Source organism: Carlito syrichta, unplaced genomic scaffold, assembly GCF_000164805.1.
Source record: "Carlito syrichta isolate Samal-C Ts95f unplaced genomic scaffold, Tarsius_syrichta-2.0.1 Scaffold302395, whole genome shotgun sequence".
NCBI lineage: Eukaryota > Metazoa > Chordata > Mammalia > Primates > Tarsiidae > Carlito > Carlito syrichta.
The window spans coordinates 174743-197827 of record NW_007246491.1 but is presented as its reverse complement, the minus strand read 5'-3'; the positions used below and the strand labels follow the sequence as shown (position 1 = coordinate 197827).

Here is a 23085-nt window from a genome sequence, read left to right as displayed (position 1 = left end):
GCCGGGAGGAGGCGGAGACCTGAGGGTTCTAGTACCCCGGGACGAGGGCGCTGCCAGAGGCAGTGGTAGACGACTCGCTGCGAGTGAGGTAGGCTCCCCGGGGCAAAGAGTGGGTGCGGGGGGGGAAATGGAATGCCGGAAATGGAGGTTCCTAACAAGCATGGACAGCCCAGCAGTCCGCGTTCTGACATGGGGTTCAGGAAACTGAAGTGAAGACTTGATAACGAGATCCGGCAATAAATGACCTTTCTGAGTCCATAATTTAAAACTGCCCCCTAAAGTATTGTTTCGTATTAGTGATTTCTTTTTTTCTAGAAGTACTGCCAAATAGTGAGTGTTGCTCTGGGGATGTGAGAAACTGGGGTGCTGTAAATATTGTATGTCTTGCTCTCACTCTGTATGCAAATATAAAAAATTCACTGAGCCAGACTCTTAAGATTTGTGCACCTTATGGAAGTTACTCTTCAATTTAACGAAATTTAAAAATAAAATTAGAGGCCAGGCGCGATGGTTCACGCCTGTAATCCCAGCATTTTGGGAAACGAGAGGACTGCCTGATCCCAGGGGTTTGAGACCAGCCTGGGCAACTTGGTGACTGGGCCTTGTTTGTACAATAAATTAAAAAATTAGCTGGGCATGGTGACGCGCACCTGCAGTTTCAGCTACTTGGAAGACTGAGATGGAAGGATCACCTGAACCCAGTAGGTCTAGGCCTGCGGTAGCCTGGTCATGCCACTGCATTCCAGTCTGGGCAACAGAGTGAGACTCCGACTCAAAAAAAAAAAAAAAAAAATAGAGAACATTTTGTTTTGAAAAGTCGAGAAAGGAGACTAGAACCTGAGGATGTAGGCCGCCAAACTAGCACATCTACACTTTCAGTTTATGATGAGGAATTTTTGTGAAAATTTCCTTCCTTATTTCTTCTAGTGTGCATTATCTATAATTGTCTCTTTTTTTTGAGTTGGAGTCTCACTCTTGTCACCCAGGTTGGAGTGCAGCAGCACGCTCACGGCCTCCACCTGCTGTACTTAGGTGATCCTTCCTCCTCAGCCTTCCAAGTAGCTGGAACTGCAAACGCACACCACCATGTCCAGCTAGTCTTGTTGTGTGTGATTTATTGTAGAGACGAGGTCTCACAAAGTTGCCCAGGCTGGTCTCGAACCTGCGGGTTCAGGCAATCCTCTTGCCTTGGCCTCCCAAAGTGCTGGGATTACAGGCTGAGCCACCAGACCCGGCCTGATTGTTTTATAGAAAGAAAATTTATTTCTCTAAAAACGGTGTGGATAGTGGAGTACACGTTGAGAAGTTGTTTATATTCATGACATTGTTATACGGTTAGTTCAAGTTTATATGATAGGAGTAGATTTGTGCAATTCCAGATTGCACTCTATATGAAAAATTGTGTTTTCCTTTTATTTTAAGTAGAGAACTGCTTTATGAAGTCTCAAGTTTCAGTTCCAAAGTTTCTGACTGAAAATGGAGGTGGGAAAACTGCAACTCTCTTTTGTTTTTGTATACCCAATATAATCAGATACTTTCCACTGACCACTTGGGAAACTGTCACCTCCTGACATCATCAGGGTTTTCCAAAAGCTATTTGTTAACATATGCTTGCTGAGAAGTGAATTTATGTTCAGTGTAATGAGAAAAATGCCTTCTATCTAAATTCTAAGCATAGTGAGACCAAATTTTGGAACAAAGGGTAACTTTTCCTGAAATATGTGCTTGTATGTAATGTTTGCTCTTTCATGAAGAAATTCTTAACTAGACCCTCCAATGATAGTATGCTAGTGTAATCTAAGTCACTAATGATTTAAAGGGAATGTTAGAACTCTGGTGTTACGTTGTCTTTACTATGGCAAACTTGACATTGAAAGGGCATTTTCCTCCTACATTCGGATGGATCTACAGTTATGTTTATGTATCTTTTTTCTCATTTTCCTTTGTGTGCATTTTCCCTTGCAAAAAAGAAGCTTTAAAAATTATTTAAAAACACAAACTTGTGGAGTAGAGATAATATATTGAACCCTGTATCTACTTTTGCTCCCTCCTGACAATAATAATAGGATTTTTTAAAGGATGGAGAAGACAGGAGAGAAGAGAAAATTAATAAAAATTTTGAATGCTAGATAGAAGATGGACAAGTGGTGCGAATTCAAGAAAACTGAATTCGAAGTCAACAAAGAAAAGTCAATGAGCAGCCCACTTTGCATTATAGAATCCTCAAATACTCAGGATTAGCAACACCAAGTACCTCCAGGAAGTGCAAAGGTGTGGTTGAAACTAGGAGGATTGCTTGAAATTCTGGTTCAGAAAAGACTGAATCCCCAGATCCCTTTCTCAGTTATTTTGCAACCACATGTCTCACCCATCATACCAGCAGGCTTTGGGTGTTTATTCTTTGGAAAAAATAAAACAGCGTCTCTGGACTAGGAAGATAAAATGTGCAGTTAAGGATGGGAGTATTATACTGAAAATATGAGGATTGATTGAACATCGGCAGACTGAATGCTGTAACCCTTCCTTACTTCTATCCTTTTCTCATGTGTGTGTAGAACAGTGGCCCCAAGGACTTAATTCCTGAGACAGGAATTGGAAGATCCATCTACAGAAAGGCTGCTGATCTGCCCAAAGAAAATAAAGATAATGCCATCTAAGTTTCGAATGAAATTCACTCACATCATACGATAGTGACATTTACAGGCAATAAGCCCCACCCACGTTCTTATTCTTTAATCAGCATTTTGGTGCCTATTCTTTTATTTTTATGCTATAAAGATGAGGGTCTCGCTATGTTACCCAGGCTGGTCTCCTGGTCTAAAGAAATCCTCCCACCTCGGCCTCCCAAAGGGGTAGGATTACAGACATGAGCCACCACATGAACAGATAATAAGAATTACTAGGTGTTTGAGGAAATTTTCTAATCTGAAAGACCGCACAACTCCTAAATTCTTTTCTATCTCCAAAGTGCTATCTTTTTGTATGCTAATATTGACTAATAGCTTCAGGGTGGGACTAATCACTGGAAAGACAAAGGCAGGTTAGAGAGTTCATACTTTCAGCCCCACTCCCCATCAGGGAAAGGAGAGGGATGGAAGGTCAAGTTGATCATCAGATCAATCAATCATGCCTAGGTAATGAAGTGTCCATAAAAACCCCAGAGGACAAGTTCAGAGAGATTCCAGATAGCTGAACACATGGAGGTTTTGGAGGGTGACACACCCCTTCCCCCATACCTAGCCATGCATCTCTTCATCTATATCCTTTGTAATACCTTTTATAATAAATCGGTAAACATAAATAAGTGATTCCCTCAGTTATATGAGCCACTCCAGCAAATTAATTGAACCCAAAGTGAAACTCATGAGAACTCCAACTTGAATCTGGTCAGTCAAAAGTTCCAGAGGCCCAGACTTGTAGCTGTTGTCTAGAGGGGGAGGGTGCCACCTTAACTAAGCTCTCAACTTAAGCGATCTGTCACTATCTCCAGGTAGATAGTGGTGAAGTTGAATCAGAGGACACCCAGCAGATGTCAGCTGCTTGGTACATAGTGGGGAGGGGAACCCATATTTGGTCATAGAAATCTTCTGTGTTGATGATTGTTGTGGTGAGTGCAGAGGGAAAATGGTTTGAGTTTATCCCGAAACACTGCATTTTTATTTAATCTATTACTATTATTTTTGAGCCAAGGCCTCACTCTGTTGCCCAGGCTGGAACACAGTAGCACAATCATGACTCACCACAGACTCAACCTCCTAGGCTCAGGTAATCCGTCCACCTCAGCCTCCTGAGTAATGGGCCACCACACCAGGCTAATTTTTTTGTTAAATATTCCTAAACATTAATATTAAGATATAATTTATTTAAAGATCTTTCCTAGTGTGTAATAATCAGTCTCACTGAAAATAATTTTTTGTATGGCTTTTCATTGGATGCTAAGATATTTTTTAAAAGTCAAACTGCTAAGAATAATAGATTTTCATTCAATAGAATTGCAATAACCTTAAATGACAGCATTACAAATATTTTCCATTTAGGCAGTACACTTGTGAGACAAGAGTGTTTATGCAACTATGGATAATACTTTACTTGATATTAAAGAGTACCCTGATACTGAGGTACAAAAAACCCAAATACTAACTCTGGAACAATGGCAAGACAAGTGGGTGAACCGCAATATTGGATTTCATCAAGAACAAGGACATCAGTGAGTAATGTTTGATATCTAATAGAGAAATGCTCTAGCAGAAACTGACTTTGAGATAGAAATAATGATATAGGTACACATTATTTGACTGATTTTAAGATATGCATTTTATTTTTTTACATTTTAGTATCTCTGAAATCACCAATGCATCTATGGCATGTCAAAGTTTAATTGGCAGTGTCTTTTCTTCCCAGAGTGCATAAATAATGGTGTGACTTACAATTGACAGCATCTTAGATTTAATTCCCCTTCATCATCTGTGTATTTGTCATGCATATTTCTACATTCTGCACATGCTCGAGCAACATTTATTCTTGCAGTTCTTTATACTGAACACTGGAGATATTCTGATTTTGCTTTCCAACAGCACATGTTCAGAAAGTAAAGTATTATCTGTATGGAAAAGAAGTTGAGAGAAATTAATAAGTGAGCTAAGATGTTGAGCAATGTGGTAGTTGTAGTAGTCTCTATAGCAGCAGCAGTGAATCACAGGGCCAGTGCTGAGTAAAGTGGTTGTGATCAATATTCCCTGTTCAAGGCAGCCACTTCAACTTCCCAGGAAATGATGTCATTCTATTGTCATCGTCATCACTTTTGCACACCAAGTGGTAGTTGAGGCTTAATCTCAGAAACATTATATGGGTTATCTCTGTCTTGACCTTAGAAAATGACCCTAGAAGAGCCACATCTCCACACTGGAAATTGACTACAAGAGTTACAATTTTCAAATTTAATTCTGAAACCTGAGTACATAGTTAGAGAATTTACAATGAAATTAATGTTGAAAACCCATATGTCCAGGGACTCCCTCACCCCATCTACCCTCCCAAAATAAAATTTGAAATCTTATTTTTAATTACTAATCAGGAAAACCCTAGGAATAAGCCAGGTTTACCACTAACTAGCTGTGTGTCTGAGTAAGTTACCCAACCTTCTTGTTTCTTCATATGTAAACTGGAGATTATAATAATGTAACCTACTTATTAAGGTTGTTCGGAAAATTAAATGAGATAATGCATGAAAAATACTTAGTATCATAAAATTGTCCTTTCCCCTTTCCTCTGTGCATTGGACTTTTTTTTTTTTTTTCCTCCCCAGGCTATTAAAAAAGCATTTGGATACTTTTCTCAAAGGCGAGAGAGGACTGAGAATATTTTTTCCCCTTTGTGGAAAAGCAGTTGAGATGAAATGGTAAGAGCAGATAAACATTAACACTCTTTTGTCTTGTTGAATTTTTTGGGTGATTTAACAGGATGTGGGTTTAACAATTCCATTCTCAGGAAATACACAGGGATTTTTTATTTTTAGTAAACTAGTAGTGATGGGTACATAATCGAAGGTGATAGTCTCAAATAGTGACAAATGCAGCAGGAGTAGGTGTGACCTAGTCTTTCAGTATTAATTTTGAAGAAAAAGAATTGGTTTGGAACCAATGGGGGAGGAAAACCAGTCTTTCCTTTTATATTTCCTGAATCTTGGTGTGTGGTTCAGTTTTTGTAGATAGTTTAGGAATTTCGCTAGGTTAATTTAGATATGTGAAATGGTGGTGGACAGAAGAATTCCAAATGAATTACAGCTTTTCAGCAGTACAAGGTTCATAGTCCACAGTTCAGTTCAACTCTCCTCTTCCCCCGGGAGTACTTAGGAGTTTCTGTTATCATGAATCATTGTTATAAAACCAGAATGAAGAAAGTCTTCCTTCTAAGTACTTCTCTGTGAAGAGAATTTACTTTAAGTAACAAGCTACTTTTACTATGAGTTAATCTAAAGTCGCAAACCCCAAAAATCATTCTCTATGTAGAACTCTCTTATAATGACACAGACACAAACATACCTGCCAAGACATACTTTCATTTATAAGGTTGAATGTTGAAAACTTTGATCATTGAGCAGGAAAGAAAAAAACTATGTATGAAAACGTTTGTAAATGAAAAATACAGTAACTTAAAGGTGCTCTGATCCCTTATAAAGATTAGTGACTGACCCACAGATCATGCATGCATTTGGAGTTGATTTTCAAGTCAAGATGATGGAATTTTTGCAACCAGACCACACTCTCTCAACTGGTAGCTTAGAATGTTTGCTAAATGGCTGCTATGGCTTAAGACCCAAGTATACTCATAAAATTGAGAACATTTAAACTACATTATTAGACCTATATTCTTACCAACTCAAGAACTGGAAGAGAAAGTTACTTTGAGATGGACTACAAGAAAAACATTAGCTCTAAACATTGTCTTAAGGTACTGTCACAGATAGTAACAGTGTAGCTCTAACAGAGGTTTTGAGGCAACATTTGGAAAATGGTATGATGAACTAGTCAGTTAGTTACATGTGATTGTTGAATATTTTGGGTCTCAATCTACTTGTAATAAAAATATCACAACTGAGCTACTACAATTGCATGTGAGTTATTATATTAGAGCATTTTTTAAATTTATGTACCTTATCTATATATTGAGGTTTGTACAGACATCAGATATGAATAGATCAACTGACCATGAGCTAAGGCCAAAAAAGCATTAAAATGAAATGCTTAAGATACTTAGTTTTTGTGTTTTGTTTTGTTTTCATTCCAGGCTATAATAGGCTATGCTTCCTCCTTCCATTTGTTGAATGGTAAATATAAACACTTGCAACCAATTTGAATAACTTTTTTGCTCATATTTTATAACGTAAAAAAATGTATGTGAGAATAAAATGTATGGAAAAATTTTAAAAGTCCTTATATGCTGCCTTATAAATGTCCTAGGAAATAAAAAAGACAGTTATTAATATGTTTCATTTCAGAGCTTTAAACAGTTAATGCTCTGCCCACATTGAAAGTTGATACTCTTATGTATGTAATAGATACAGTTAGTCTTGCCATACCTCTTGCTTTGAATTTTATTTTTTGCTCTATTAATGTATTAGGGAACAATATGAGCATGAAATGAATTTCACACGTGCTTTTGTGTGATTTCATCTGCAAGAAGCTTTAGATAAAAGCAGAAAATGATGCCCAGCTGAACTAAGTTGTTTTGAATAGACATCGCCCTGCATAGTGGCTCATGTTTGTAATCCCAGCACCTTGGGAGATGGAGCCAAGAGGATCGCCTAGGTCCAGGGGTTTGAGACCAGCCTGGGCAACTTGATGAGACCTCGTCTCTACAGGAAATCAAAAAATTAGTCAGGCGTGGTGGTACGTGTCTGTAATTCCAGCTACATGGGAGGCTGAGACAAAAGGATCCTCAGAGCCCAGAAGGTGGAGGCTGTGGTGACCATCAGCATGGCACTGCCCTCCAGCCTGGGCAACAGAGTGAGACTCCTACTCAAAAAAAAAAATTAATAGACATCATGTACACATGCACATACTTCAAACGTCTTCCAGCTGCCTCAGTTTACCACAGATGCTATGAACGTCTGCTATCTGCAGCTAGTGTTAGAACTTTCCATTTGATTTCTAAAAGCCCTTCTTTAGTCACTTCACAATTATTTATAACAGTGGCACTGACACGTTTTTTTAATATTGTGCCTAGCCCCCGCTTTCCTCATCAGCCTGGTGATTGTTACTGCATAATTTTGCACAGAGCAGTGCTTTTTAGAAAAGCATATGTTGCATTAAAGCAGAACTATATGTTTAAATAATTTGACTTTAGCTTGGGCCATTATTATTTGTGGCCTTAGTACTGTTTTCTTTTGAGTACAGGATCCCAAGACTGTGAATTCTGTAATTATAAAACTTACCAGGAAAATACTGGTTATTTGCATATGGTGATAAAATAAATGTTTGGACAGTGTTTATTGTAAGCCAATAGACATTACAAGATTACTACAGAAACAATTCTAATGTTCTAGAGCTGCGTACTCTAATACAGTAGCTATTAGCCACATGTGGCTGTTTAAACTTAAACTAAGTAAAATTTAACATTTAATTCCTCGGTCTGATTAGCCATATTTCAAGGGCTCGGTAACCAACATGGTTAATGACTGTTGTGTTAGCACGCATATAGACATTTTCATCATTGCAGAAAATTTAACGGACATTACTGGTGAAAGAAAACTGAAAAGCATTCCCTCTATTCAGGTCTACTTACAGTAAATGAATGTTTTAAGATACAGTTTTCCAAATGTTTTATTGTTTCCTAAGGTCATAAAATTAACTTTACAGAATTCAATATGACATAAGATTTTAAAATATATAGATCTGATTTCCTACGTGGTCTATGAATCCCTGTGAACCTGAATTCCTATAAACCTGAATTCCTATAAATCCCTTAAAATTAAGGAAAATGTATATTTGTTAGGGATATCTTCCATTACTTCATATTGGATTTGAAAAAAAAATTTAAGTACAAATGTATTTTTTATACAGGTTTGCAGACTGGGGACACAGTGTAGTTGGTGTGGAAATCAGTGAACTTGGGATACGAGAATTTTTTGCAGAGCAGAATCTTTCTTATTCAGAAGAACCAATCCCTGAAATTCCAGGAACCAAAGTCTTTAAGGTTTGTTTTGGTTTGGGTAGATAATTGTTTCCATACCCATGGGGAAAAAAAAAAAGATTTTTCTCATCACGAGTAAATGAGGATGCTATACAAGTATCACACCATTCCTCTTTATTGCACCAGTTTCCTAGGCATATAGCATAAGGAACAAGAGCTTAAAAATATAATTGATAGACAGTAGTTAGCTAAATAGAGAGATACAGACAGATAGTGGGAATCTGCCTGAGAAAGGGGCGGGCACACCTCATCAACAAAGGTACCTGCATAATGAATATTTGTATACCTAACCCTGAATTGTACCCCACATCTTTAAAATAAAATAAAAAAAAATTAAAGGGGGGAAAAACAAGATAACACAGTCCCCACCCTAAAGAATCTCTTAACTTAGGAGAGAAGAGAAATAGGGACAGCTCTTTGTAATATGTGGAACCCAGGAGGTCAAGACCAGTTTAGGCAACCTCGTCTCTACAAAAAATAAAAAATTAGCTGGGCATGGTGGCACACACCTGTAGCTCCAGCTATTTGGGAGGCTGAGGCAGAGGGGTTGCCTGAGCCCAAGAGGTTGAGGCCACGGTGAACCATGGTCATACTTCCAGCCTGGGCAACAGAGTGAGACCCCAGCTCAAAAAAAGGACATAGGATATTAAGGAAAAAGACAGGAGAATTACCCCACGCCCAGGCCAGGGATGCTTCCTGCAGCAGAGTGACAAAGTTGGAGATGGGCAGGGCTCAGGTCCATAGTCTCAGATGCCATAAAAAGCTAACACTTCATCCTACAATAGGGTTTTAAGTAGCATGACATGGCCAGATTTTCTACTGATAAATCATCCTTATGGCCTGACAGAAAATAATTTGAAGGGAGATCGCCTCCTAGCAGAGAGACCAGAGAGGAGACTTTAGGCAGTGGTCCAAGCAGTGAAGGCCTGACAGACGAGTGTGACAGGGTATATAGAGAGTATGGCATGAATTAAAGCAATGTTTACTGTGTCAAACTCACAGGATTTTGTGACTGAGTGAGGAACAAAAGGGTGATGAGTTTTTATTTCCAGTTTAGATGACTGGTTGGATGATAGAGAATAAAGGAGAGGCAAGTTGAGGGGAAGAGGAGATGAGTGTTGTTCTGGAGATGATGAGCTTAAGAGACCTCATCTCATCATGATGTGGCATGACGAAGTTTCTTTATGTCTCTGAAGCCCAGGGTGGGGTTTGGGCTGAGTATGATAGTTTGGGGAGTTGTCTTCGTGCTATGACTGGGATAATCCAGTGGCACTGCTTCACCAACTTGGAGTCATAATGTGGAAACAAACAAGTACCACCCAAATGAGAACAAACAAGACTGTTTGTTCAGAGGGAGTCCACCACATATATCTGGCAGAGACTCAAAAGCAGGCAGAGGAGTGGAAAAACTTAACAGTGGACAAAAGTGAAGGCTCCGTGTGTGCTCTGATTAGAGGCTGTCGGCACAGGGAGGGTTGGGTTGGGGAACTGGGATCAGGGGGCATCCTGTGTGATTGGTTTGGGGAGCATATTTGCCTTTTCTCTGGCAGGATTGGAAAGGGCAGGGGTGGTAAAAATTAGAAGCTGGCAGTCATTGGCCAAGTCTGCTGCTGAGGTTGTAGTTTGACTTCACAGGTCGGTTACTGCAGAGGTCATGAGTCAGAGTTCTGTTGTCATTTGGGTTCTGGCCATTGTCTGTATATTCAGTCTCTCACAAAGTTTTGTGGGGTTTTTTTTGTTTTGTTTTGTTTTTTTGAGTCAGAGTCTCACTCTGTCGCCCAGGCTGGAGTGTAGTTGCACACTCACAGCCACTACAACCTGTACCTGCTGGGCTCAGGCAATCAATACTTCCACCTCAGCCTTCCAAGTAGCTGGAACTACAGGTGTGTGCCACCACACCCGGCAAATTTTTTGATTTATTGTAGAGATGAAGTCTCGACAAGTTGCCCAGGCTGGTCTCAAGCCCCTGGGCTCAGGCAATCCCTCGCCTCAGCCTCCCAAAGTACTGGGATTGTGTAGGCTTGTGCCACCGTGCCCAGCCAAAGTATTCTTTTTCTAAATATTGAACTTAATCACTCAGATCAGTAGGAAGCTTGATAGTACTCTATTTTACAGCTTCCTTCCACCCCGTTCTCAAATCATTATAGAATCTAAGGCGTTTACTCAGTTCAAAGAGGCTAGTCCTGTTACCAGACTCCTCTTGGAGCAGTGGTTCCCAGCCCTGGTTGGACAATGCATCTTATAAAAATTCTCAGTGCGAAGGACTCACCCCAGGCCAATTAAATCAGAGTCTCTAGGCCTGAGGGCTTGGCATCAGGACTACTGTTTAAAGTTCCCCAGTGATTCCAATCTGCAGACAAAGTTGAACTGGCTGTTCTCCTGCCTCCATGCCCACTCCTCCTTGGTCTGACCCCCAAAGTATTCCCAGGCTGGTCACCACAGATATTCCCTCCTCTTCTTCTAACCCCATGTAGATGCCTCATTTTAGAATAAAAGCCAGCATTCTCATGTCCTGACGTACCTCTTCTACCCTGCCCTTCACCGCAGCTCCCAGGCTTCTCAAGTTCCTGTCTTGTTGCTCCCCAGAGTGCATCCCCAGCATACTTCCTGGAATATCAGCAGATGAATTGAGACACCCTTTCACAAGTCACTTCTTGTTTGACCTTCCTCTACACTCCAGGCAGTCACCTGCTCTGTCTTCTGTGTTTGCATAGTCCTCCGGCACAAATCCGTGACATAACAGGCCATTCTGCATCCTAATGTTTCTCTGTGCCTATGCCTTAGGCTGCCCTCCCTGCAGTCAGAGATTATGTCAATCACATCAGCCATCTGGAAGCCAGGATAGGTGTCCTGTCTACTAGGACTCTCTGCTCATTCACCGAATGAATGAGCGAAAATGGGGAAGTCTGCACAATTTTACATTTCCTGAATCGCTTAAAATATCTGAGCTTTCTACATCAGTCTGCCTGGTAATTAGTTGACCTGCAGATTTATCTTTAGCAGAATTAAAATACCAGGACTTTGCGCAAGGAAACATTGCTAAAATTTTAACAAACTCTGAAACAAATAATAGCTAACTGGTCTTTACAGCTACACAGAGGTTTTGGGGGTTTTATTTTATTTTTATTTTTTTGAGTCAGAGTCTCACTCTGTTACCCAGGCTGTAATGCAGTGGCATGGTCACAGCTCACCACAGCCTCAACCTCCTGGGCTCAGGTGATCCTTCTGCCTCAGCCTCCTGAGTAGCTGGGACTACAGGCGTATGTCACCACATCCTGCTAGTTTTTTTAATTTTTTTTGTAGAAGTGAGGTCTTATCATGTTGCCCAAGCTGGTCTCGAACTCCTAGACTCAAGTCATCCTACTGCCTCGGCCTCCCAAAGTGCAGGATTACGGGTGTGAACCACTGTGCCTGACTCCCACACAGGCTTTAAAAAGAACAAAAATAAGATGCCAGTAAAGCGCAGTGAAATTATTTAATTATGTTTAATATGCAATCTTTCTGAAACACATTTGCTTTATTTGGGCCCTCTTTCCTTAACCATTCAAATATCTCTTAGGCAAATAGAAAAAACCCTTTTTTTTTTTTCATTGTTTCATTACAGAGCTCCTCGGGGAACATTTCATTGTACTGTTGCAACATTTTTGATCTTCCCAGGTAGGACTGAATACTACATCTGTACTTTTTGAAAACCTGAGTGCTTGCTAGGCAGTGCTGGTGTGGGGGTGGGTGTCTTTTCATCACTCCCATCCATTTGTGTAACATCCACAAAGCACTGATTTGGGTCTCTGTTCACCAATTGTTTTTAACGCAGTCCAGATGTCTGCACACTTAATATGTTTGTCATTGCATAGCTCTCAAACTGTGGAAAACATTATTACATCCTGAGGCAGGTAGGGAAAAGGAAGAGAGAATAAGACAGTGTCTTCTACCTGGCATGTAGGCCTGTAACCAGAAATAAACTTCAAGGTGCGAAGGAGATGAGCTCTCATCTGAAAGTGCCTAATACCTGAGCCAGGGGCTGGGAGCAGAGTTGTCACACATCCTCCTTTGTACTTCCTTCATGCTCCTAAGTCATAACAGAATGGGGAGGCTGCTGCCACAGGCTCCTAAAACCATGAGGAGATGGACAGCTCCCCACACCCTGGTCAACACATCCTTGTGGACTCTATGAAGAAAAGCAGACATGAGATCCTAATTCCTAGACAACTAGGGGAATACCAGCACATGCCATGGGGAGCCATGTTCATCTTGTTAAATATTTGATTTTTCTTATGTAAAATGTTTTATTTAGTTGTTTGTTTGTTTATTTCTGGTAGGACAAATATTGGCAAATTTGACAGAATTTGGGATAGAGGTGCAATAGTTGCTATTAATCCAGGTGATCGCAAACGGTAAGTAATTTGGTTTCCTTGATTATGCTGGGTTTTGTTTTTGTCTTCTTAGTTTAGTATGCTGTACTTTTTCTAGACGCCACAAAATTACTAGTTTGAAATGCCCAATTGTAGGCTAGGCGTGGTGGCTCACACCTATTATCCCAACACTGTGGGAGGCCGAAGTGAGAGGATTGCCTGAGCCCAGGGGTTCGAGACCAGCCTGGGCAACTTGGCGAGACTTCATCTCTACAATAAATCAGAAAATTAGCCAGGCATGGTGATGCGTACCTGTAATTCTGGCTATTTGGAAGGCTGAGGCGGAAGGATCGCCTGAGCCCAGCAGGGCAAGGCTGCGGTGATTGTGAGCGTGCCACTGCACTCCAGCCTGGGTAACAGAGTGAGACTCCAACTCAAAAAAAAATACCTTATTGTATTTGGAATTTAAAAACCTGAATTCAATATCATCTTTATCTAAAAAGTTTAGGGTTTGGCTACAGGGACCTAGGGCTTGTGGTCCTTTTACTTCTAAGCTGTGTGGCCTTAGCCAAAGTACTCAACTTCTCTAAACCTCAGTAAAAATTGTAATATTCCTCTAGTACCATGTTCACCACTACCACTGTTATTACCCGGTAACACTTATTGAACTCTTCCCTGTGCCAGGCATTGTTCAAAATAGTGGATTAGGCCAGGCACGGTGGTTCACACCTGTAATCCCAGCATTGGGGAGACAAAGGCTAGAGGATTGCTTGAGTCCAGCAGTTCAAGATCAGCCTGGACAACAGGGTGAAACTTCATCTCTACAATAAATCAAAAAAGTAGCCAGGCATGGTGGCATGCACCTGTAGTTCCATCTACTTGGAACACTGAGACAGAAAGGTTGCCTGAGCCCAGCAGGATGAAGCTGTGGATTTGTCCAAAGCTAGGCAGCTAATACATGACAGAGTTGAGATTCAAATTCAGAAAGTTGAAAATTGGGCTTCAAAGTCCATGCTTATGATCCCTACATTAGACTACATCAGAGAGTTGTAGGAAGTGAAAGAAATAAAGTATGTGGAAAGTGCCTTGTCAACTCTAAAGTACTATATAGGGCCAGGTGTGGTGGCTCAAACCTGTAACCCCAGCACTTTGGGAGGCCAAGGCTAGAGGATTGCCTGAGCCCAAGGATTTGAGACCAGCCTGGGCAACTTGATGAGACCTCGTCTCTACAATACGTCAAAAAAAATTAGCCGTGTGGGGTGGCTCAAGCCTATAGTTCCATCTACTTGGAAGGCTGAGGTGGAAGAACTATATAAATGTTAGATGTTATTATTATTAGAGCATTTGTTACTTATGTTTTTGGTGACCATTCTTATTATACCCAGTCTTGTTAAAAAGTAAAATTAAAAGCTGGGCTTGTTGGCTCAACCCGTAATCCCTCGCTTGGGGAGACTGAGGTGAGTGGATTACCTGAGCCCGCGGGTTCGAGGCCCACCTGGGCAACCTGGCGAGACCTCATCTCTACAATAAATAAAAAAAAATGAGCCAGACGTGGTAGTGCGTACTTGTAGTTCCAGCTACTTGGAAGGCTGAGGCGGAAGGATCTCCTGAGCCCAGCAGGTCGAGGCTACCGTGGCTGGGAGCGGCCACTGCACTCCAGTCTGGACGACAGAGTGAGACTCCAACTCAAAAAAAAAAACCAAAGTAAAATTAAGATGTGGCAATGCAAACTGGATGAAACATGACCATACTTATATACTTTTCAATTCAAAAATCACTTATCTTTTTTATTGCACCATACCACTCTTCTTCCCGCCTTAGCCTTCCAAAGTGCCGGCATCACAGGCGAGAGCCACTGCACCTGTACCATTCTTCTTAATAAGTATTTTCCTTTGGTGACAGTTTATTATTTTGTTTCCCCCTCTGTGTCACCACTCCTCCTTTATCTCTTTTTTGGAAATTTAATCCTCCTCCCATGCCTAAAAGTCATAATTCCCTGAGGAACCGCCATCCTCAGCCTTTTGCTTTCCTCTCTTATGCTTTCTCCTTTAATGGTCATTTCAATTCTCCAGTTACTTTCAATCAGTCAATAAATACTTATCAATTTCCTACTATGCTCTAAATATAACCCTGAGCCAGATGTTGGAGAAATAACTGAACAGATTATACATGGTATTTGTCATCCTAATTTTTACATTTCCAACTCTGTTCTTTCTCCCAAACATTCAAATCACATTTCCAGTGTCTCCTTTGCATTTCCCATGTGACATCAGTGTTATTTATCAATTCAGAATATCTCCTGAGACCACTTTGTCTCCATAAGACACATTTCAATACTAAACAATCTGCTGAATGTCTAAATTTATAGGTATTTTCCACTTCCTAAATATGTTCATCCTCCCTTTGAGGTAGTTTCCTCCTGGGACTTTGGTTTGCATGGTAATTTCCACAAAGCAGTGAGCAGTAAATTAGAGGTCACCAAGCGCATGCAGACCATATTCGTTGTGTTCAGTTATTTCCCCAATGTCTGACATATTTAGCACATAGTAAGAGCTTAATAAATATTTTTTGAATAAATGAATGGAAGCAAACTGAACTCTGAGCAAGAGAGTAGACTGTTTCCTTCCAACCAGTATCACCTCATCTGTCCTGAGATATAAAGGCCCTCTGAGTAGACTCTGAACAGTTTAATTCATGATTAACAAGAAGTGATGAGGCTCTGAGGTGTATGCTATAGCTCGTGGTTTTCTTCCACAGTTTCTAGTTCATAACTCCCAGAGCCATTGTTGCAGTCTTTTGCTGATGTTGGGGCACCTTGGGCCTCAGGAGCAGGCTTCAGAAAGCAGAATCTCTTTCTCGATTCTTGTTTCACTTGCCTCTAATCACCCCCCACCTTTTTGATTGTGCCTCTTAAGACACTCTTCAGAGAGGGTCCCGTGCTATACTCTAAATGGTAGAATACTGACACCATGAAGCTTCCATAAAAGCCCAAGAAGCCTGGGTTCAGGGAGCTTCTGGAGAGCTGAACACATGGAGATTCCTGGAGGGTAGCACCCCTTCCCTTATCTCACCCTATACATCTTTTCATCTCTGTCCTTTCTAATACACCAGTAAAGATAAGTGTTTCCCTGAGTTCTGTGAGCCTCTCTAGCAAATTAATCAAACCCAAGAAGGAGTCATGGAAACCCTAGTTTGAAGTTCCAGAGGCCCAGACTTATGGATTCTATCTTTTATAATAATTTCATCTCTATCCTTTGTAATAAGCCAGTAAAAGTAAGTGTTTCACTGGGCTCGGTGGCTCAGCCTGTAATCCCACACCTTTGGGAGGCTGAGGTGAGTGGATTGCCTGAGCCCGCGGGTTCGAGACCCACCTGGGCAGGCAAGACCTCATCTCTACAATAAATCAAAAAATTAGCTGGGCGTGGTAGCGTGCACCTGTAATTCCGGCTACTCGAAAGGCTGAGGCGGAAGGATCGCCAGAGCCCAGCAGGTCGAGGCTGCGGTGGCCGGGAGCGGCCACTGTGCTCCAGTCTGAGTGACAGAGTGAGACTCCAACTCAAAAAAAAAAAAAAGTAAGTGTCTCCCTGAGTTCTGTGAGCCTCTCTAGCAAATTAATCAAACCCAAGAAGGAGTCATGGAAACCCTAGTTTGAAGTTCCAGAGGCCCAGACTTATGGATTCTATCTTTTATAATAATTTCATCTCTATCCTTTGTAATAAGCCAGTAAAAGTAAGTGTTTCACTGGGCTCGGTGGCTCAGCCTGTAATCCCACACCTTTGGGAGGCTGAGGTGAGTGGATTGCCTGAGCCCGCGGGTTCGAGACCCACCTGGGCAGGCAAGACCTCATCTCTACAATAAATCAAAAAATTAGCTGGGCGTGGTAGCGTGCACCTGTAATTCCGGCTACTCGAAAGGCTGAGGCGGAAGGATCGCCAGAGCCCAGCAGGTCGAGGCTGCGGTGGCCGGGAGCGGCCACTGTGCTCCAGTCTGAGTGACAGAGTGAGACTCCAACTCAAAAAAAAAAAAAAGTAAGTGTCTCCCTGAGTTCTGTGAGCCTCTCTAGCAAATTAATCAAACCCAAGAAGGAGTCATGGAAACCCTAGTTTGAAGTTCCAGAGGCCCAGACTTATGGATTCTATCTTTTATAATAATTTCATCTCTATCCTTTGTAATAAGCCAGTAAAAGTAAGTGTTTCACTGGGCTCGGTGGCTCAGCCTGTAATCCCACACCTTTGGGAGGCTGAGGTGAGTGGATTGCCTGAGCCCGCGGGTTCGAGACCCACCTGGGCAGGCAAGACCTCATCTCTACAATAAATCAAAAAATTAGCTGGGCGTGGTAGCGTGCACCTGTAATTCCGGCTACTCGAAAGGCTGAGGCGGAAGGATCGCCAGAGCCCAGCAGGTCGAGGCTGCGGTGGCCGGGAGCGGCCACTGTGCTCCAGTCTGAGTGACAGAGTGAGACTCCAACTCAAAAAAAAAAAAAAGTAAGTGTCTCCCTGAGTTCTGTGAGCCTCTCTAGCAAATTAATCTCACCTAAGAGGGATCCCCAATTTGAAGTTTCAGAGACCCAGACTTATGACTGGTATGGGGGAGGCAGTCTCATGGGATCTTAGACTATCTCCAGATAGCATGAGAATTGAGTTGGAGGCTGTCCAGCAGGCATCCGTTGCTTGGTGTGTAGGGGAGAAAAAGCCCATATATTTGGTTACAAAAGTCAACTGTGTTGGTGATTGTTGTTGTGGTGATGTGACAGCAGAGGAGAAACATAGTTTGAGAGAACTTTTCTCTAAGCCAGATGCCTTCTAGAACTCTTATTTAAGGAATCTAGTTCTAGCTTGGCCATAGGCTTTGTATCTCCTCTAGTTCTCCTACTCTACTTCTTCCCACTCCCCCCAGCCATGTGTGTGGTCATAGCCCCAAGCACACCTAAGACATGTTGACCTTTGTTATCAAAACAACTTTGAACCAACAGAAAGATACCTTACAGCTGAGCTCAGCCTGTCATCCCAGCACTTCGGGAGGCCGAGGTGAGTGGATTGCCTGAGCCCACGGGTTCGAGACTAGCCCGGGCAACTTGGCGAGATCTTGTCTCTACACTAAATTAAAAAAAAAAAAGAAAGATAAGTTACTTGATCTGTATAGCAGTACTTAATATCTTAGTACCATCCTTAGTACTGGGTATCTTCTGTGTAGACTGCATATTCTCAAGTACTGATGTATTTTTTGCTGTGACCCTCAAGTTCCTGCCCAGCATAGATCAGTGAAGCATATTTCTCTCATTTTTCTGAATTTTTGAGACTGGTTGAGAGAAAAAGTCCACATTTCAAGAGGAATGGAGTCTGTCAGTCAAGAAACCCTGCCAAAACCAGTCTGGCTGATCACCTTCATAGGAATACCAAGTTTCTTCTTATCTCTTCCTAAGAATAAGAGTCAGAAAGTTAAGAAGTAAAGGTTTCGCTCAAAAGTTTACTTTGGTCTGGTTCTTTGGCTTGTGAGGGAGAACAATCCACTCTTGAATTCTCACATGATGTAAGGTAAATTACTAGCCTTATCCCCATTTTACAGGAGAAGAAACTGAGACATGAAGAGTTAAGAGTTTGCCAAGCTTATATAGCCAGTCAGTGGAGGAACTGGAATTTGAGCTCAAACATCTCTCACAGAGTCCATACTCCTAATCCACACACCTATCTAACTTCTCACAGAACTGTGGACAGGAATCACAATATAGCCAGGCTCTTTGGAAACTGGAGAGCCAAGAGCCCAGGCTCCTCAGAGCAGGGAAGTCTGTTCATCTCAGTCAGCCAGTCTCTTTCCTCTGTTCTGTTACACCCCCCAGCTTCCTTTGCTTACTCAATTTCTTTTTTTTTTTTTTTTAAGTCAGAGCCTCACTCTGGCCCAGGCTGGAGTGCAGTGGCACGTTCAGGCCACTGCAGCCTCGACCTGCTGAATTCAGGCATTCCTTCTGCCTCAGCCTTCCAAGTAGCTGGAACTACAGGCACATGCCACCACACCCCAGCTAATTTTTTGATTTATTGTAGAGATGAGGTCTCGCCAAGTTGTCCAGGCTGATCTTGAACCCCTGGGCTCAAGCAGTCCTCTCACCTCAGCCTCCCAAAGTTCTGGGATTACCGATGTGAGCCACCATGCCTGGCTTACTTCCTCCATTTCTATTCCCACGTAGCTGACTTGTCCACAACCCTCAACCTCCTTGCTCCAACCACTGAATAGCACAAAAGTTTCAACTCTTAGTACAGCAACCACAGCTAACTAGCAATTTCTCTCTGGTCTCTGTATAGAATCATCTGATTGTTCCAACTCATTGTTCTGTACGGGGCCTAGCCCTGGCTCCTGGTCAGTCTACCGATGGGTCCCATTTAGGGTCAGGTCCCCACTCTCAGCCAATCAGGCCTACCTGGAAAATAGTGTCACCTGCTCCCTAAGGCATGTGCTCAAAGGACTTGTGGGCCTATTTCAGCAGTACATATGGTTTATGCCACACTTGTACAACTTTAATTTTGGCCTGCTTGTTAGTCTTGTCTCTCACCAATGAAATAGAGGAAAGGGACTGTGTTTTGTACCTCTTACATATGCCATTGGAGAGGTCCAGTCACCCAGGATGTTTGTTAAATTGCAGCATCTCAGACCTCACAGCAAACCTACTGCATCAGCCTGGGGAGATTGAGCTCAAGCATCTTTTCTTTCAACAAGTACCCAGGTGATGCGATATACAGCCTGGTCTTGGGACTACTGCCCTCGAGCACATGGGAACATGGTGGTCCTTCAGGCTGTATGTGTCCAAGGTCATCAGCAGGCCCCCAAATACCACGTTAGGCTGGAAGGAGCCTCTGCTTATCCTCCTACGATGCCTTCTGGTCTGACTGGCTCTGGAAGCCGACCTCGGTTTGATTCCCATCTTGATCATTTCCCAGCTTAGCAGGGGATGTAATTTGCTGAACCCATTTCTCATTTTTATTTGTTATTAATTTATTTTAGAGACACAGTCTTGCTCTGTTGCCCAAGCTGGAGTACATCAGCACAATCATGGCTCACTGCAGTCTAGAACTCATGGTTCTCAAGTGATCCTCCCCTGTCAGTATTCCAAGTTGCTGGGATATGGGTATATGCCACCACACCTAGCTACTTTTTGTTTGTTTGTTTTGAGAGATGGAGCCTTGCTATGTTTTCCAGGGTAATCTGGAACTCCTGGCTTCAAAGTGATCCTCCTACCTTGGCCTCTCAAAGTGCCACGGTTACCAATGCACAAGCCACTGTGCCCAGCCCTATTCTCACTTTTAAAATGAGAATCACCCTCATGGTTGTTAGGAGGATTAAACTCAGAAATGTTGACGAAAGTAAAAGCTGGCTTCCTTTCCTGCCTCTTGTCCAGTCCAGCCTTTGCCTGTGTAAAGAATGTATTAATAACAAATACCTTCTTGTATTATTTTTAGCTATGGAGATATAATGTTGTCACTACTGAGAAAAGGATTTCAGTACTTCGTGTGTGTTGTTTCTTATGATCCAACTAAACATCCAGGTAAAAGTTTTATTTGCTTGCTTGTTTGTTTTTCCAGTTGCCTAGTCTCCTGATTTAATTCTATGACAGGGATTAGAATTACCTTTCAAAAAAAATTAGCCTGTGGTTCCAGCTACTTGGCAGACTGAGGTGGAAGGATCACTTGAGCCCAGCAGGTCGAGGCTGCAGTGGCCGTGAGTGTGCCACTGTACTCCAGCCTGGGCAACAGAGTGAGACGCCAACTAAAAAAAATATATATATACAAATTACTAGAGGCAGAAGTTAGCGCTGCTAATCTGATTTAAATTCCATTCATGAGCAGAAGGCCTAAAGAAGGGCTTTTGGGAAGAAAACACAACAGGTCCTGTATGGATGTGGAGGCCCAGAATACTACTCTCAAAAAGGGCAGAAGCTAACATTCCAAAAGTCTATATCCCACAGCAGAGTGGGAGGGACCTGTAGAACGCGGATGAGTACAGGAACAGTAGAAAATCAATAGCACAGAAGGTGAAAGAAAATCCAGAGTTAGCCGGGCTCGGTGGCTTAGCCTATAATCCCGCGCCTTGGAAGGCTGAGGTGAATGGATTGCCTGAGCCCGCGGGTTCAAGACCCGCCTGGGCAACTTGGTGAGACCTCATCTCTACAATAAATCAAAAAATTAGCTGGGCGTGGTAGCGCGTGCCTGTAGTTCCAGTTACTTGGAAGGCTGAGGCGGAAGGATCACTGGAGCCCAGCAGGTCGAGGCTGCGGCATCCGGGAACGGCCATTGCACTCCAGTCTGGGTGACAGAGTGAGACTCCAACTCAAAAAAAAAAAAAAGAAAAAGAAAATCCAGAGTTATTTACTGATGGACTCCACTCTGATTTCAATGTTCCTTAGTTCCTTTGGCTAGCTTGGCTGTTTGATCTAAGCTGGAGATGGATACGTAACATTGCCATCCCCTCAGTAAGAGGATTTATTAATACTTTCTTTGGTATGAGATTGGCAAAAGAAGAATTAGAGGAACACGCCACATTCTCACATATTTGGATAATTAAGTTACATGTAAAATAAGTGCACATAGGTCATTGGAAATCAGCTGAGAGATGGGCCCTGAGACCTTACTTCTCTTTAGAATTAGAAGACTTATAAAAATTATTTTTCACTACATTTCTTTTATCTAGGTCCACCATTTTATGTTTCACAAGCTGAAATTCAAAGATTGTTTGGTAAGTTATGGGCTTAGGCTGCAAATTTTTCAACATCAACAATTAACAGTTTTGAGCTATTTGTGAACTATTAGTATCTAGAGTATATACATAAAATTTTAAAGGTAGAGACTATTTTACTGAAAATTATTTTAACCTAGAAAAGGAACCAATCTTTAATAATGTCTTTTTAGCTACATGCTTTATGTTCCAGACTTTTGAACTTTTTTAGAACAATATGTTCATTTTTGCTCTTAGGACTTATAAGTGATAATAACAATTCAGAGTTCCAAAAATTTGCCCTTAGCATTTCCCCCATCTTAATTAAAAAAGAAGATAAAAGGCTGGACACAGTGGCTCATGCCTGTAATCCCAACATTTTGAGAGGCCGAGGCAAAAGGATTACTTGAGTCCAGGAGTTCACGACCAGCCTGGGCAACATAGTGAGACTTTGTCTCTACAAAAAATAATAATAATAATAAGAGAAAAATCTTAAGCACACATTGTTTTTAAAATCATTTGAAATATTTTTAGAACCCCTGATATCTTTCATCATAATGTTTTAACTTGTTATCCTTTCTTCTTGTTTCAGGTTCACTGTGCACACACATTCATTGTCTTGAGAGTGTTGATGTTTTTGAAGAACGACATAAAAGTTGGGGAATTGACTGCATTTTTGAAAAGTTATATCTACTTACAGAAAAGTAAATAAACAAGTAACAACACTCAAGTAACAACCTGTTGAGTAATTGAAAATTATGCTGAGATTTAACAATGTAATGGATAAATTTTTTTCAAAATTGTGAATCATATCATAGATCTTTGCTCCAAAATTCATGTAACTTTTTAGAAGAAAACATACTAAAATGTTAAAGTAGCTCCTTTGAAGAGGAGAGTCTGAAGTGGATGAAAAATTATACTTGTATCTGAATTACAAATTGCAATTTTTTTTTACCAATCAGCATGTATTACTTGTATAACTAAAAAGTAAAAATGCAATGCATATAATGTAAATATAATAGACATAGAAAAACTGGCATTATAAAATTTAGAACAATTAAAGAACTGTAGCATTTTAATAGGGTTCAAAGTGGTTCCAAAAATGATATACAAGATTAACTTTTACTATAAAACTTCATCTTATACTCAGATCCTAGCATCTCTTTTACATATTTTCTCCTTATAACAAAATCAAAAAAAAAATTTTTTAATTAAACAACCAACCTATATGAAATGAAATATTATTTCCAAACTCTAAGAATAATTTTTTTTTAAGTTTTCTCTGAGTTCGGCAGTTTTTATTTCTTCTGATTTAATCTGTTCAAATGATCAAGTTTTATGA

The 23085-nt window shown here is 41.3% G+C and overlaps 1 protein-coding gene across 1 annotated transcript; it reads left to right on the top strand.

Annotated features, from left to right (window-relative positions):
* Positions 1-41: 41 nt before the first annotated feature.
* TPMT (thiopurine S-methyltransferase) lies at positions 42-22619 on the top strand. The gene is made up of 9 exons (XM_008056546.2): positions 42-88; positions 4038-4207; positions 5306-5398; positions 8562-8694; positions 12296-12348; positions 13011-13085; positions 20492-20577; positions 21720-21764; positions 22336-22619. The coding sequence occupies exons 2-9, from the start codon at positions 4074-4076 to the stop codon at positions 22449-22451; spliced, it is 735 nt and encodes a 244-aa protein (XP_008054737.1). The 5' UTR covers positions 42-88; positions 4038-4073; the 3' UTR covers positions 22452-22619.
* The last annotated feature ends 466 nt before the right edge of the window (positions 22620-23085 follow it).

Coding starts and splice junctions, on each gene's coding strand:
- TPMT (XM_008056546.2), top strand. CDS start 4,074: ATGGATAATACTTTACTTGATATTAAAGAGTACCCTGATACTGAGGTA. Junction 8,695..12,295: donor CAGGAACCAAAGTCTTTAAG/GTTTGTTTTGGT, acceptor GTTTCATTACAG/AGCTCCTCGGGGAACATTTC. Junction 12,349..13,010: donor AACATTTTTGATCTTCCCAG/GTAGGACTGAAT, acceptor TATTTCTGGTAG/GACAAATATTGGCAAATTTG.